The sequence below is a fragment of the Xyrauchen texanus genome, chromosome 14 (genome assembly GCF_025860055.1).
Source record: "Xyrauchen texanus isolate HMW12.3.18 chromosome 14, RBS_HiC_50CHRs, whole genome shotgun sequence".
Classification (NCBI taxonomy): Eukaryota; Metazoa; Chordata; class Actinopteri; order Cypriniformes; family Catostomidae; genus Xyrauchen; species Xyrauchen texanus.
In genome coordinates, this window is record NC_068289.1 from 4865742 (window position 1) to 4881933 (window position 16192).

At 38.7% G+C, this 16192-nt stretch overlaps 1 protein-coding gene across 18 annotated transcripts in view; it reads left to right on the forward strand.

Moving 5' to 3' along the window:
* Positions 1-16192, forward strand: part of neb (nebulin) — a 72203-nt gene that overhangs the window by 20960 nt on the left and 35051 nt on the right. For 13 of the 18 annotated variants that reach the window (XM_052142028.1, XM_052142026.1, XM_052142029.1 and 10 more), the window contains exons 27-73: positions 530-634; positions 729-836; positions 929-1240; positions 1378-1584; positions 1694-1798; positions 1926-2033; positions 2152-2463; positions 3384-3590; positions 3703-3807; positions 3945-4052; positions 4134-4445; positions 4534-4740; positions 4883-4987; positions 5132-5239; positions 5330-5641; positions 6328-6534; positions 6670-6774; positions 6881-6988; positions 7075-7386; positions 7503-7706; positions 7800-7904; positions 8012-8119; positions 8200-8511; positions 8741-8944; positions 9074-9178; positions 9303-9410; positions 9504-9815; positions 9938-10141; positions 10279-10383; positions 10535-10642; positions 10766-11077; positions 11164-11367; positions 11490-11594; positions 11741-11848; positions 11938-12249; positions 12357-12560; positions 12754-12858; positions 13005-13112; positions 13234-13545; positions 13656-13859; positions 14032-14136; positions 14280-14387; positions 14478-14789; positions 14885-15088; positions 15281-15385; positions 15523-15630; positions 15787-16098. In XM_052142028.1, the coding sequence (XP_051997988.1) occupies positions 530-634; positions 729-836; positions 929-1240; positions 1378-1584; positions 1694-1798; positions 1926-2033; positions 2152-2463; positions 3384-3590; positions 3703-3807; positions 3945-4052; positions 4134-4445; positions 4534-4740; positions 4883-4987; positions 5132-5239; positions 5330-5641; positions 6328-6534; positions 6670-6774; positions 6881-6988; positions 7075-7386; positions 7503-7706; positions 7800-7904; positions 8012-8119; positions 8200-8511; positions 8741-8944; positions 9074-9178; positions 9303-9410; positions 9504-9815; positions 9938-10141; positions 10279-10383; positions 10535-10642; positions 10766-11077; positions 11164-11367; positions 11490-11594; positions 11741-11848; positions 11938-12249; positions 12357-12560; positions 12754-12858; positions 13005-13112; positions 13234-13545; positions 13656-13859; positions 14032-14136; positions 14280-14387; positions 14478-14789; positions 14885-15088; positions 15281-15385; positions 15523-15630; positions 15787-16098 (8556 nt within the window). The remainder of the gene's footprint in view (positions 1-529; positions 635-728; positions 837-928; positions 1241-1377; positions 1585-1693; positions 1799-1925; positions 2034-2151; positions 2464-3383; positions 3591-3702; positions 3808-3944; positions 4053-4133; positions 4446-4533; positions 4741-4882; positions 4988-5131; positions 5240-5329; positions 5642-6327; positions 6535-6669; positions 6775-6880; positions 6989-7074; positions 7387-7502; positions 7707-7799; positions 7905-8011; positions 8120-8199; positions 8512-8740; positions 8945-9073; positions 9179-9302; positions 9411-9503; positions 9816-9937; positions 10142-10278; positions 10384-10534; positions 10643-10765; positions 11078-11163; positions 11368-11489; positions 11595-11740; positions 11849-11937; positions 12250-12356; positions 12561-12753; positions 12859-13004; positions 13113-13233; positions 13546-13655; positions 13860-14031; positions 14137-14279; positions 14388-14477; positions 14790-14884; positions 15089-15280; positions 15386-15522; positions 15631-15786; positions 16099-16192) is intronic. The other 5 variants (XM_052142041.1, XM_052142040.1, XM_052142039.1 and 2 more) reach the window with 5 other exon arrangements.

Consider the following 16192-nt stretch of genomic DNA (forward strand, 5'->3'; position numbering starts at 1 on the left):
TTATTGTTTATGGACTCTCGGTTACCAATGCCATTACAGTGGTCATCCACAATTACATTATTCCACGTGTCAAAGCATCCAATTACAGGGGATTATCGAGCATAATAGTCGCAAGAATCAGCTGGTCATATGTGTGCATCCACCACTATGTAGAAAAAAACTGCTTTTTTAATCAGTCTTCATGTCAAGTCAAGGAGTGGTGGTGTAGTGATCTTAAGCACTAAACTGTTAATCAGAAGGTCACTGGTTTGATCCCTACAGCCACCACCATTGTGTCCTTGAGCAAGGCACTTAAATCCAGGTTGCTCCGGGGGGATTGTCCCTGTAATAAGGGCTTTGTAAGTCGCTTTGGATAAAAGCGTCTGCCAAATGCATAAATGTAAATGTAAATGTGAGAATACTGTTCATTTCTTTGTTTAAAAGTTGAAACAATTAGCAAAAAATCAATTAGTGCACCTTTAAACATCAAATTGGCCAACAATAAAGGTTTTCAAACAACTCTCTGAATCATTTCAATATTGTTCTCCAGAAACTGTACAAAGCCAGTGGTGAGAAGTTTATGCACACATACCATCTCCCAGCTGATGCACCAGAACTCCTGCAAGCCAAATACAACGCTGTCAATGTCAGCAAGGTGAGAATTCAGCATAGTTTGTATACAACAATATTTGAGCCTGTTATGGGTCTCTAGCACAACTAAAACCTTATGTTTTCATTTGCTTTTGCAGACCTACTATACTTACGCACACAAGCAGGATCTTCTGAAGGGACACCATATGAAGCATGATGCCATTTCTATTGTTGCTGCTAAGTCCTCTAGAGATATTGCCAGTGATGTAAGCAATTTCTTTTACTAATATTTGATTAGTTGGTGCGTGCATTGTTGACTCCTATAACTGGACAACTGTGTTGTTTTATTTTTTTGTAGTACAAATATAAGCTTGCTTATCAGAAGGCTAGAGGCCACCACGTTGGCTTCCGTAGTCTCCAGGATGACCCTTTGCTGGTGCACTACATGCATGTAGCTAAGATGCAGAGTGAAAAAAATTACAAGAAGGATTACCACAAGGCCAAGCTGAAGTACCACACTCCCGTCGACATGCTGAGTGTTGTGCAGGCCAAGCACGCCACTAAGGTTCAGACGAATGCAGGCTACAAGCAGCACCACCACAACTACGTCCTCCTTGCAGATGCCATGAACATTCAACTGGCTCGTAACATGATGGAGATCCAGAGCGATGTAAGAACACAGAATAATACTGCACATCATTTATTAGAATATAATGCTACATAAATGTGGTAAATTCATTGTAAACTTTGAATTATTATTTATGTGTATAGACTAAATGATTAATGAATCATTTTTGGTCTCTTCAGAATTTGTATAAATCAGATTTCAACAACATCTTCAAAGGAGCAGGTTGGGTTCCCATAGGTTCTGTTGATGTCGAAAAGGCCAAGGTTGCCAAAGCCGCTCTGGATGAGAGGTCGTACAGAGTACACCCCAGTACACTGAAATTCTCCAGTCTGACAGACCAGATGAATATGGTCTTAGCCATGAGCAACACAAAAATACAAAACAAAGTAAGACAACTTTAATAAATAGCCAACCATGAATGATAACCAGAATGATGATGTTATTGAACTGTCTTATCTTAACTTGAGTTCTTTTTCACATTCTGGGCCATTTTAGGCAGCCTATAAAGCCTCTGGAGAGAAATTCATGCACACCTACAATTTACCTGCGGATGCCCCAGGATTCCTGCAGGCTAAATATAATGCCCAGACATTGAGTGAGGTAATGTGAATTGCAAACATTTCAATTTGAAGTATATATGTAGAAGAGCTTGTATTGGCATATACAATTCAAATCAAATTAAAAACTTAAAATAATGAGGATATTAACAATACTCTTATTCTTATAGTCACACTACAAGTCTCAGTGGCTTGCGGACATTGCCAAAGGGTATGACTTGAAAGCTGATGCTATTTCCATAATTGCTGCTAAACATGGAAGACACATTGCCAGCAATGTAAGTACATGTGATGTTTGCATCAAAAAGTTTAGATTGTGTATGAAGTATTATATCTCATTCTACATGATGTATGAATGTAATGGATTGATTGTTATTCATTGTTCTTTAATCACAGTATCAATACAAAAAAGAATTTGAAAAGGCAAGAGGCCACCATGTCGGCTTCCGTAGCCTCCAGGACGACCCTTTGCTTGTGCACTACATGGAGGTGGCTAAGATACAGAGTGAAAGGAACTATAAGAAGGATTACCACAAGGCCAAACTGAAGTACCACACCCCTGTAGACATGTTGAGTGTTGTGCAGGCCAAACACGCCACTGCGGTTCAGACAAATGCTGGATACAAGAAGATCCGCCATCAATACACCCTCCTTCCTGATGCCATGCAACTGCAGTTAGCTCGCTCCATGAACGTCAGCTCTAGTGATGTAGGTCCATTGTTATTCGGATCCATGCATCATACATTTTTAGCAGAAAATAATTGGAATATTCCCACTTATTATATGAAAACTTCTAATACAATGTAGTAACATATTACAACAAAAATAGACACATGGGAGACATTTTTGGATAAGGGTGTAGATTGTAAATCCAATGTGGTACCTTAAAGGAATAGTTTTCCCAAAATATTGAATTCTCTCATTATTTACTCACCCTCATCCCATCCCAGATGTGTATGGCTTTCTTTCTTCTGCAGAACACAAACGAAGATTTGTAGAAAAATATCCCTGTAGGCCCATAATATGCAAGTGAATGATGACCAGAACTTTGATGCTCCAAAAAATACATAAAGACAGCATAAAGGTAATCCATTTGACTCCAGCGGTTTAATCCATGTCTTCTGAAGTGATTTAATCGATTTTGGGTGAGAACATATCAGAATGTAATTCATTTTCAACTGTACTTCTTGCCAAAGCGGTCTCCAGTCAGGATCATGATTTCAAGCTTGATTACAATTCCTATTTAGTCACTAGATAGTGATAGAAAGTGTAATCAAGCTTGAAATCACGATCGCCAATGAGACTGCTGTTATATTTTGGCCTGTTCTCATCCAAAATTATTGAGATTGTTTCTGAAGACATGGATTAAACCACTGGAGACAAATCCTTTATATGATTTTTTAGAGCTTCAAAATTGTATGGACCTACAGAGCTGAGAAATTCTTCTAAAAATGTTTGTTTGTGTTCTGCTGAATTAAGAAAGTCATATACATCTGGGATGGCATGAGGGTGAGTAAATGATGAGAGAATTTTCATTTTTGGGTGAACTATTCCTTTGAATAGGATTGAATCTACATTTGATTAATACAATTATTCAAAATAATTTTCCCATGTTTGTCTTCACCCAGGTTGATTACAAGAGTGAGTACAACAACACTATGAAAGGTGTTGGATGGGTGCCCATTGGTTCACTGGGAGTAGAGACCGCAAAGCTTGGAGGAAAGATTCTGAGTGAACATAAATACCGCACTAGCCCCTCAAGTTACCCCTTTCATAAGCTTATGGACTCTATGGATCTCGCTTTGGCTACTGCCAACAACAAGATTATGAACAAGGTAAGTTTTTAGTGTAGTGATTTTTCATTTGTTGCACTGGTGTGGAATTAATGGTCCAATGGTTCAATGGTCAACCATCCTTAAACATTTAAACGCTTACATTTGTTTGCAGAAAGACTACCATGCTGCCTGGGAAAAGGACAAACTCAAAATTCATGTGATGCCTGACAGTCCTGAAATTGTCCTGGCTAAGGCCAATTCAATAAACATGAGCCAGGTATGACTCACATGTCTGATTATACCATTTAGAAAAAATATTCTGGTAAATAATCAATTAAATGCAGTATATGATGACTTGTGTAAGATTTGTTGTCTTGGTTAGCTGTTTATTTGCCTCTTTCTATATATTGTCAGAAACTCTACAAAGCTGGACTAGAAGAAATGTACAAAAAGGGCTATGATCTCAAAGCAGATGCAATTTCGATTGTTGCTGCCAAAGCCGGCAGGAATATTGCTAGTAATGTAAGTATCTCTGCTTAATCCTTAATGTGTTCAGATGATGATGGAATCTTTTCTGATAAATCCATATTTCTGCCATTATAGTATAGGTACAAGCTGCAATACGAAAAGGCTAGAGGCCACCACGTTGGTTTCCGCAGTCTCCAGGACGACCCCTTGCTAGTGCACTACATGCAGGTAGCCAAGTTGCAGAGTGAAAGGAACTACACAAAGGATTACCACAAGGCCAAACTGAAGTACCACACACCTGTGGACATGCTGAGTGTTGTGCAGGCCAAGCATGCCTCTGCGGTTCAGACAAATGCTGGATACAAGCAGATCCGCCATCAATACACCCTCCTTCCTGATGCCATGCAACTGCAGTTAGCTCGCTCCATGAATGTCAGCTCCAGTGATGTAAGACATCAACTTAGTAATAATTTTGTCTGCATAGACTGTTGCTGTCACTCTACCTTACACATCTATATAATATTTCGTTTTTCAGGTTGAGTACAAGAGTGAATACAACAGCATTATGAAAGGTGTTGGATGGGTGCCCATTGGCTCACTGGGAGTAGAGACTGCAAAGCTTGGAGGAAAGATTCTGAGTGAACATAAATACCGCACTCACCCCTCCAATTTCACCTTCCAAAAGCTTATGGACTCTATGGACATCACTTTAGCTACTGCCAACAACAAGATAATGAACAAGGTAGACCACACTTTATTTTATATCCATATCGGCACCATAAAATCTTAGAATGGTCTGCATCTACTTGATCACATTTATTGTTGATTTAGATGATTTGGTTGATCTGAGTTGATATTATCTTTAAAATGTTTTTTTATTACAGCAAGCATACACAGATGCTTGGAACAAGGAAAAGCTGAAGATCCATATCATGCCTGACAGTCCTGAGATTCTTCTTGCAAAGGCTAATGCAATCAATATGAGTGAGGTGGGTCTATTTATTTGCAGAATCTTTAAATTTGCTGCTTACATTTCTCAGAAACTTTGTGTCCTGCCATTTATTATCATGTATTACTATACTGCATCAAACCTTTTGTGTTTAACCTGTAGTGGAAACATGTTTTCAATACAGAAAGCCTACAAAGCAGGATTGGAGGCCTTGAAGAAGAAGGGTCATGACCTCAAAGCAGATGCAGTATCAGTGATTGCAGCCAGGACCTCCACAAACATTGCCAGCGATGTAAGATATATTCAGATATTAAAATGTTTCTCTCAGTAGCTTTATTCTGCTATCACCCTTTCTGACTTCAATAAATACTTCTCATTACAGTACAAGTACAAAAAGGAGTTCATTAAAGCAAGAGGACATCACGTCGGATTCCGTAGTATTCAGGATGACCCCTTGCTGGTGCACTACATGCAGGTGGCGAAGATTCAGAGTGATAAACTGTACAAGAAGGATTACCACAAGTCCAAACTGAAGTACCACTCACCCGTGGACATGTGGAGTGTTGTTCAAGCTAAGCAGGCCACGGCTGCTCAGACCTACACTGGATACAAGCAGCGCATTTCACATTACACAGTTCTGCCTGGTGCCATGAACCTGGAGCTCGCTCGCAACATGCAGATGATTGCAAGCGATGTGAGTCTGGACTGTGTCATTGTTGTCTAAACATTTAATTTTGTATAAATTTTAGATCCTATTGCTGTTTTAGTTTATTTTTGTTTTTTTTAGATGTATCAAAGTCTTTCTAGCAAGTCATTCCATTGGCTGCCATTCTCTTGGGCAGCTATTTGTTTTATGTAAACAAGTGGCATACAAGTGCAGCTCATATCTACTTTAAAGGGGAAAGACTGAAATCTTCAAAATTGTTGGTCAAGATTATGATGATAGAACATATTCCATATCAGCAGTAAAATCTGACACCACTGGAATCATAAATTGTGCTTCATTACCTCAGATTACGCTTAAAAATTAAAGAAAATTTCTGGCGTGTATAGCTAATGCGCATGTACGTTCTCGAGCTGATTGACAAGCGATGTCAGTTTCTAAAAGATGAATGGCTCATTTACTTGTAAGGCAGGACTTCCTTTCTACATCCGTTGACCGGTGGGCATTCAAATATCTTCCATTTATTTTATTAGAAGTGGCCCATCTCTGCTAAATAGTCTCTGGCTGTATGTAATCATAATAATATGTGAAATAATTTACACAAAATATATGCCCTGTTTATATATCACAAAAATCAGCTTCATTTTGTTGTGAGCTATCAATAAAATCAGTTTTAATAAATGGTGGATATGACAGCATTCTGTCCATTTCTGCAGAATATTTACAAATCTGAGTACAACAACTACATGAAAGGAGTTGGATGGATTCCCATTGGGTCTCTGGAAGTGGAGAAAGCAAAGATTGCTGGCCGGATAGGCAGTGAGAAACAGTACCGCACACCCCCCAGTAACTTTAAGTTCACTAAAGACATGTCTTCCATGGATTTGGTTCTAGCTGCAACCAACAATGCCATTAATAATAAGGTAAAACTTGAAACCATTTGACTTCACACTGTGCTTTGCTTTTGATTTTCTTGATTCTATTGTTAGTGACAAATATTTAAAATAAATGTATGTTTTTGTTTGATTCAAAATTGAACCATTACATTTTTCCTTCAGCAAAAGTATATTCAAGCTTGGGAGAAAGACAAAACCAAGATTCACATTATGCCTGATGCCATGGATGTGGCTCTTGCTCGTCAGAATAAAGCTATTTACAGTGAGGTTAGTGATGCCACTAAATGTATAGTTATTGATTGATTGCAAGCTATAAATGCCAATATGTCTCAGTATGTACCTGCAAATATGCATCTCTTACTCTTCCTTTTAGAAACTTTACAAACTTGCCAATGAACAAGCAAAGAAGAAAGGTTATGATTTACGTTCTGATGCCATCGCAATTAAAGCTGCTAAAGCATCACACGCTATTGCTAGTGATGTAAGTTTTCTCCCTTTTTGGCACTCAACATGTGATTACAACTACTTAACTGTATTTAGTGAGTTTTTGCTATGGACTTTCCACAGTACAAGTACAAGACTGGTTATCGTAAGCAAGTTGGTCACCACATTGGAGCCCTCAGTGTGCAGGACGATCCACTGCTCATGCTGGCATTGAACTCAGCCAAGATCGCTAGTGATGCTCTTTACAGGAAGGACTTCAACAAATCCAAGACCAAGTTCAACCTCCCAGTGGACATGATCGCATTTGAATTGGCCAAGAAGAACCAGATCCAAGTCAATGATGCCAACTACAGAACCTATCTGCACAACTGGACCTGCTTACCAGATTCCAGTGATGTTGTCCAGGCCAGACATGTCTATGATCTCCAAAGTGATGTAAGTCTAAACTCACCGAGGTCGTATGTATTGTATATAAAAGTAACCTGCAGAGATACAGATGGCTCAGCCTTATGAAGTTAGTAAGGACCATTTTTACTTATGTGTGCTTTCAGGCAGTGTACAAGGCTGATCTGAAATGGCTTAAAGGACTTGGATGGGTCCCCATTGGTTCTATTGATGTTGAGAAGGTGAAAAAGGCTGGACAAATCTTGTGCGAAAAATCTTATCGTCAGCACCCAAGCAACTTCAAGTTCACCTGCACAACTCAAGACATGCCACTTGTCTTGGCCAAAGCCAATAATGAGATCATGAACAAGGTAGCTGTACATTTGACATCTAGACAGGTTGAAACATGTCTAAATATATTTTTTGTGAAATGTTGGTATTTCATATTCTCCCTTTTCTGGTAGTCAAAATATGTTGAAGCTTGGAACAAAGATAAGACGACGATTCACATAATGCCTGATGCAATGGATGTGGTACTTGCAAAACAAAACAAGTCCAACTATAGTGAGGTCAGTGTTCCATAATTAGTTGAATGTCATAATTAGTTGAAAGCAATATCTTCCTTCCACTGTTGTTAATTTATTGTTAAAAATATTTTGTCTGATTTTCTCTCCAGAGACAATATAAACTGGCCAATGAACTGGCCAAGAAGAAGGGTTATGATATGCGTAATGACGCCATTTCCATCCTCGCTGCCAGAGCCTCCAGGGATATTGCCAGTGATGTAAGTGCAAAAAACAGCTAAAGGCAATTTATGGAAGACTTTATAATTTTCGGCACTGAGAATGCTTTCTTCCATTGCAGTACAAGTACAAGACTGGTTATCGTAAGCAAGTTGGTCATCACATCGGAGCCCGCTGCGTGCAGGACGATCCACTGCTCATGCTGGCCTTGAACTCAGCCAAGATTGCTAGTGATGCTCTCTACAAGAAGGACTTTAACAAATCCAAGACCAAGTTCCACCTTCCAGTGGACATGATCGCTTTTGAATTGGCCAAGAAGAACCAGATCCAAGTCAATGATGCCAACTACAGGACCTATCTGCACAACTGGACATGCCTGCCAGACTCCAATGATGTTGTCCAGGCCAGACAAAACTATGACCTCCAGAGTGATGTATGTCATGTGCAGTTTTGTATTTTTTATTTTATTTATCCATTCATGAATCTTAATGAAATGTATCTTCCTTTTTGTATTTCAATTAGTAAACATTACAATATGGGATTGGTTGGGTTGGGATTGGTTGGGTCTGATTGATGTTGAGAAAGAGAAAAAGCTACAGAGATATTGATAAATAAGTTGTATGTAGTACTAACAAGTATTATTTTTGTGTGTGTTCACTTAGGCTGTTTATAAGGCTGATCTCAAATGGCTTCAAGGCCTTGGATGGGTCCCTATAGGTTCGATTGATGTTGAGAAGGTGAAAAAGGCTGGAGAAATCTTGAGTGAGAGGAAGTACCGTCAGCACCCAAGCAACTTCAAGTTCACCTGCACAACTGAAGACATGCCGATGGTCTTGGCTAAAGCCAACAATACTGTTATGAACAAGGTAACTGCAGAACTGATGTAAAATATGTGTAATTGTCTCATTTGTGTATTTAAAGTATATTGGAGGTTAGACAATTAGTTAGTGTATGAAATATATTAACTTTTTTTAATTCATACTCCTACCTGACAGCAACAATATGTTGAAGCATGGAACAAAGACAAAACCAAGATCCATGTTATGCCAGATACTATGGACATTGTACTTGCAAAACAGAACAAGGCCAACTACAGTTTGGTAAGTATGACACAACATTGGTCTTTAGCGCTGCATAATTGATGTTATTAATTATCACTTAACCGATTATGTCCTATTTTGTGATACAGTAATAAAATAAATGTTTTTTTGAATGCTTTCTAAGAAATCATACAAGCTTGCAAATGAGGAAGCTAAAAAGAAGGGCTATGACCTGCGCAGTGATGCCGTTTCCATCAAAGCAGCCAAGGCTTCGAGGGACATTGCCAGTGATGTGAGTATATTGTGTTTCAGCATTTAAAGGTGATCAAAACATTACATATTATAGCACAAACTCCTGAATTAAACCATTCTTTCTTTTCTACAGTACAAGTACAAGACAGGTTATCGTAAGCAAGTTGGTCACCACATTGGAGCCCGCTGCGTGCAGGACGATCCACTGCTCATGCTGGCCTTGAACTCAGCCAAGATTGCTAGTGATGCTCTCTACAAGAAGGACTTCAACAAATCCAAGACCAAGTTCAACCTCCCAGTGGACATGATTGCTTTTGAATTGGCCAAGAAGAACCAGATCCAAGTCAATGATGCCAACTACAGAACTTACCTGCACAACTGGACCTGCTTACCAGATTCCAATGATGTTGTCCAGGCCAGACAAAACTATGACCTCCAAAGTGATGTATGTATACTGGCATACCCCCAAATTGAGAATTGAGATCTCCATACATTTTTCAAACTCCCAGTTTATACACATCAATCAATTTACAGATTAGCATTCTTTTTGCAAATATATGTTCTCAGGCTGTGTACAAGGCTGATTTAAAATGGCTCAAAGGAATTGGATGGGTACCCATTGGTTCAATTGAAGTTGAGAAAGCGAAAAAGGCAGCAGAAATCCTAAGTGAAAGGAAGTATCGTCAGCACCCAAGCAACTTCAAGTTCACCGGCACAACTCAAGACATGCCACTTGTCTTGGCCAAAGCCAATGCAGGCATCATGAACCAGGTAGACCACTTTGATCCACACTATACAACAACATGATTATTAGTGTTTTAAATATTTCTGAAATGTTTTTCTTTGTTTTATATATTTATATATAGATCCTTGGTATATATGCTTTTCTTTTTTGCTCTACAATATAGAAATCTTATGTGGAAGCTTGGGAAAAGGATAAGACCAAGATCCATGTAATGCCAGACACAATGGAAATATTGCTTGCCAAACAGAACAAAACCAACTATAGTGTGGTAAGTCATTAATTTACAGCCTGGAATTGAAAAATGCTGTTTGTTTTTTCCTGATTTTGTATTTTTTTGATTTCTTAATTTTTAAGTTATTCAGGATTGCTTCTTAAACTAGCCGAATAGATGTGTACTCATTTTTTCTTTATATTTTCAGAAACAATATAAGCTTGCCAATGAGGAGGCCAAACTGAAAGGCTATGACATGCGCGGTGATGCCATTTCTATAAAAGCAGCTAAAGCCTCTCGGGATATCATCAGTGATGTGAGTAATTGCTTCCTTTGTACTTATTTAATTATTCAGTTCTCTGTTCATGGCCCAGAATGTGTAAAATTGTTTTCCTAGAATATTATAAATTCTTATTATCCATTAATCCTTTTACTGTAGTACAAGTACAAGACTGGATATCGTAAGCAAGTTGGTCATCACATCGGAGCCCGCTGCGTGCAGGACGATCCACTGCTCGTGTTGGCCTTGAACTCTGCCAAGATTGCTAGTGATGCTCTCTACAAAAAGGACTTTAACAAAATCAAGACAAAGTTCCACCTCCCAGTGGACATGATCGCTTTTGAACTGGCCAAGAAGAACCAGATTCAAGTCAATGATGCCAACTACAGAACTTACCTGCACAACTGGACCTGTCTGCCAGACTCAAATGATGTTGTCCAGGCCAGACATGTCTATGATCTCCAAAGTGATGTAAGTCTGTAATTCCTTATGACTTTTATTATTTGTACAGTTTTTACAGTTTGTTTATTAATGGTTTTGTATTTACATACAATCAGGCTGTGTACAAGGCTGATCTCAAATGGCTTCAAGGCCTTGGATGGGTCCCGATTGGTTCAGTTGATGTTGAGAAGGTGAAAAAGGCTGGAGAAGTCCTGAGTGAGAGGAAATATCGTCAGCACCCAAGCAACTTCAAGTTCACCTGCACAACTGAAGACATGCCGATGGTCTTGGCAAAAAGTAATGCTGGCATTGGCAACAAGGTAAAGTAAAACTGCACAGTAGCCAGTTGCTTCTCTTTAAATACATCTCCATGTAAAAAAAACTTGCATATACAGCTACAGTTTTAAAGATCTAACATCTCATTTTTATTCCACTTTTTTAGAAACTGTACACTGAAGCTTGGGACAAGGCTAAAACCAAAATCCATCTTATGCCTGACTGTATGGATGTTCTGTTGGCAAAACAGAACAATATAAATTACAGTGAGGTATGTATATGTTTGCAATGGTCTCCAGGAGGTAACAGTCTACGTGCTTATCACATTTGTTTTTTAAACACTTTGAGTCTGAAGGAATGATTCCCTTTCTCTCTTTCTCTTTCCCTGTACAATTGTGAAACTTTTCCGAATTTTAGAAAAGGTATAAACTTGCCCATGAAGAATCTAAGAAGAAGGGCTATGATTTGCGTGGTGATGCCATTGCGATTAAAGCAGCTAAGGCATCCAGGGATATCATCAGTGATGTGAGTACTTTTTTAAACCTTGTTTGTCTCTGTCAGAGCTTACATTCAAAACTGCCATCTGAAAACCTTTTAAATGACTCACCTTGCAGTACAAGTACAAGACTGGATATCGTAAGCAAGTTGGTCATCACATTGGAGCTCGCTGCGTCCAGGAGGATCCACTGATCATGCTGGCCTTGAACTCAGCCAAGATTGCTAGTGATGCTCTCTATAAGAAGGACTTCAACAAATCCAAGACCAAGTTCAATCTCCCAGTGGACATGTTGGTTCTGGAACTGGCTAAGAAATGCCAGATCCAGGTCAATGATGCTAATTACAGAACTTACCTGCACAACTGGACCTGTCTGCCAGACTCCAATGATGTTGTCCAGGCCAGGAAGGTCTATGATCTGCGTAGTGATGTACGTTTTTATAAACTAAAATGTAATTTAGTTTTAAAGATGATTCCTAATAAGATATAGTGTAAACTGTATAGTTTTACAACGTAACATATTTTCCACACCCTTAGGCTGTGTACAAAGCAGACATGGAGTTTATGACCGGTATTGGATGGGTCCCCATTGGCTCGCTTGATGTCCTGAAAGCAAAGAAAGCAGCTGAGATCCTCAGTGATCGACTCTACAAACAGAAACCAGACACATTCAAATATACTCAAGATATGCAGTCCATGCCCATAGTGCTGGCCAAGGCAAATGCTCAAATTATGAATCAGGTCAGTGAAAAAAATATTTCAGATTTATGATTTAAAGCAGATTGGACTATGAAAGTTAAATTCACTGGTGAACATAATATTTAGTCACACCATTGATTGCTGCATGCAAATAAAAATGTAAATAAGGAATTGGACATTCAAATGCATTTTTGGTTTCATTCTAATTTTGTGGGGGTCTGCTATCTCATTTTAGCAACAGTACCATGCAGCATGGGAGGCTGACAAGATCAAGATCCATATTCCTCCCGATATTCCAGAGATTGTGCTCTCAACTGCTAATGCAATTAACAACAGTAGGGTAGGTCTCACTTATTGGTTGTTCATTCTACATTACTTATTAAATTGTTTTACAGTTTTAATAGTCTCATAATTTTGCATTCTTTTTTATTTCAAGAGTGGTTTTATTCAGTGTTTCACTTGAGGAAATAAATACTCTGTTTACAGAAACGATACAGACAAAACGTTGAAGAAATCTTCAAGAAAGGTTATGACCTTAAATCTGATGCAGTCGCCATCAGAGCAGCCAAAGCATCCAGAGACATTATTAGCGATGTGAGTATATACGTAGTCTTTTTTTTACAATAAAGATGATTTATCATACATTTTTCATTGCCCTTTAACATAAATATAAAGAGGAACCATACTAAATACTGTGCTAATCTTTCTCATGCAGTACAAGTACAAGACTGGGTACCGTAAACAAGTTGGTCATCACATTGGAGCTCGCTGCGTCCAGGAGGATCCACTGATCATGCTGGCCTTGAACTCAGGAAAGATTGCTAGTGATGCTCTCTACAAGAAGGACTTCAACAAATCCAAGACCAAGTTCCACCTTCCAGCAGACATGTTGACTCTTGAACTGGCTAAAAAATGCCAGATCCAGGTCAATGATGCCAACTACAGAACCTACCTGCACAATTGGACCTGCCTGCCAGACTCCAATGATGTTGTCCAGGCCAGGAAGGTCTATGATCTTCAGAGCGATGTGAGTTACTGTGAAATTTTCATTCATAATCTTAATCAATTGATTTATTCTACCAACATTGTAGAAACAATATAAAAACATTATTTTTCATGTATTTTCTGTCATATCAGGCTGTGTATAAGGCTGATATGGAATGGATCAGAGGCACAGGATGGGTTCCCATTGGCTCGCTTGATGTAGAAAAGGCCAAAAAGGCTGGTCAGATTCTGAGTGACAGGAAGTACAAACAGCCTCCAAGCAACTTCAAGTTTACAAGCACCACAGATTCTGTGCCATTTGCTCTTGCCCAAGCCAATGCCGCTATCATGAACAAGGTACGTTTGTTCTCATTGTAAAATTACATTATTATAAAAAATAATGTGTGCAAATTTAGAAAATACAGTAAATAGTTTTGAAATCACAGTTGCAGGCTGGAACTTTGTAGACCATAGATGAATGTATCCAAATCCTCATTCACTTTTTGTCATCATTACTTTTGCATTGCAGAAAGCATATGTTGAAGCCTGGAATAATGACAAGATCCATTTAAATATCAAGCCAGACACCCCTGAGATTATACTTGGAAAACAGAACAAACTCAACAACAGCATTGTAAGTCCAGCAGCACTGTTTTTAGTTGACTTGCCTGATCAGTAAATCTGAAACAAAGATACAGTAGTTAAGAATACAAAACCCACCATCTTTCACAGACCTGTGTTGATGTATGTATTGATTCTATTTTTATTTATTTTCAGAAATATTACCGCAAAGACTATGAGGAGAGCCTTAAGAAGGGCTACTTCCTGCCTAAAGATGCCATTGCAGTGAAAGCTGCCAAGGCCTCCAGGGATATTATTAGTGATGTAAGACATCTTATCATAGATTTTATCTCACATGTTGAACTCACTCTGTAAAAGATAGAGCTTAATCGTCTTTGTATTAAAACTTTGCAGTACAAGTACAAGGTTGGCTACAGGAAGCAACAAGGACACCACATTGGAGCCCTCAGCATCCACGATGATCCTTTAATCATGCTTGCCTTGAACTCAGGAAAGATTGCTAGTGATAATCTGTACAAGAAAGATTTCAACAAATCCAAGACCAAGTTCCACCTTCCAGTAGACATGTTGACTCTTGAGCTGGCTAAGAAATGCCAGATCCAAGTCAATGATGCCAACTACAGAACCTACCTGCACAACTGGACCTGCCTGCCAGACTCTAACGATGTCGTCCAAGCCAGAAAGGTCTACGACCTGCGCAGTGATGTACGTGCTCTATACACATTGTTACAGACACACTGTGCTTTTTAAATTCAATTGTTATATTGATTAATGAATACAATTTTAATCTTTCATATAAGGCTGTATACAAAGCTGACCTGGAGTGGATCCGTGGATGTGGATGGTTGACGCAAGGATCTGTTGATGTCATCAAAGTCAAGAATGCTCAAACGATCCTCAATGAAAAACTGTACCGCCAGCCTCCCAGCACTATCAAGTTCACCAGTGCTGTGGATCTGCCAGCCATCGTCCTGTCCAAGCAAAATGCTGAAAACCTCAGTGATGTAAGATTGTTGCCTGTCCTTTAATGTGTACTCCTGACATACACAAATGTACATATACAAATAATCTACAGTTCAATTTTGCTAGCTGAATACAATTGAAATGTCTCTTGTTTTCTGTATTGATTTGTGCTGAACAAAGCCTTTAACAAAGATATTTTTTATTTAAATTATGATTATTGCTTTGATTTACAGAGGAGATACAGAGAAAAATGGGAGAAAGATAAGACATCTGTCCACATCATGCCAAATACACCTGCCATTGAGTTGTCCAGAGCTAATGCCATTGCCGTCAGCAATGTAAGCAAATTTACAATCAAGATGGCTGATCATTACTTAAGTTTACATATATATATATATATATATATATATATATATATATATATTATGAGTGTATTTTACTTTTAAACAGCTGTATGATATATTTCCTGTTGTAGAAAATGTACACCCAAACCTGGGATGATACGAAGGCAAAGGCATACCACATCAAAGAGGACGCCATCTCTGTTCTTAAGGCCAGAGTCTCTAGAGATATAGTCAGTGACGTAAGTCATCACAATTTCTTTCTTTTTGAAATTAGAGGATTAGCAATCCTAGCAATCTTGAATTTGTAATCAAGTCTACACTTAACTATGTTCACCTCTATTGTTTACAAGTAATGTCCATGTGAATACAATTTTGTGATCATCTTTCAAATGCAGTACAAATATAAGACTGGTTATCGTAAGCAAGTTGGTCATCACATTGGAGCCCGCTGCGTCCAGGATGATCCACTGATCATGTTGGCCATTAACTCAGCCAAGATTGCTAGTGATGCTCTCTACAAGAAGGACTTCAACAAATCCAAGACAAAGTACCACCTACCGGCAGACATGTTGACACTTGAGCTGGCTAAAAAATGCCAGATCCAGGTCAATGATGCTAATTACAGAACCTACCTGCACAACTGGACCTGTCTCCCAGACGCAAATGATGTTGTCCAGGCCAGGAAGGCATATGACCTCCAGAGTGATGTAAGCTGAACTTCGATTGTGTTTAAATCAATTCCTTTAAAAATGTTTGTAAACTACAGTGTAATATATTCTTTAATTTGATTGTTTTTGATGT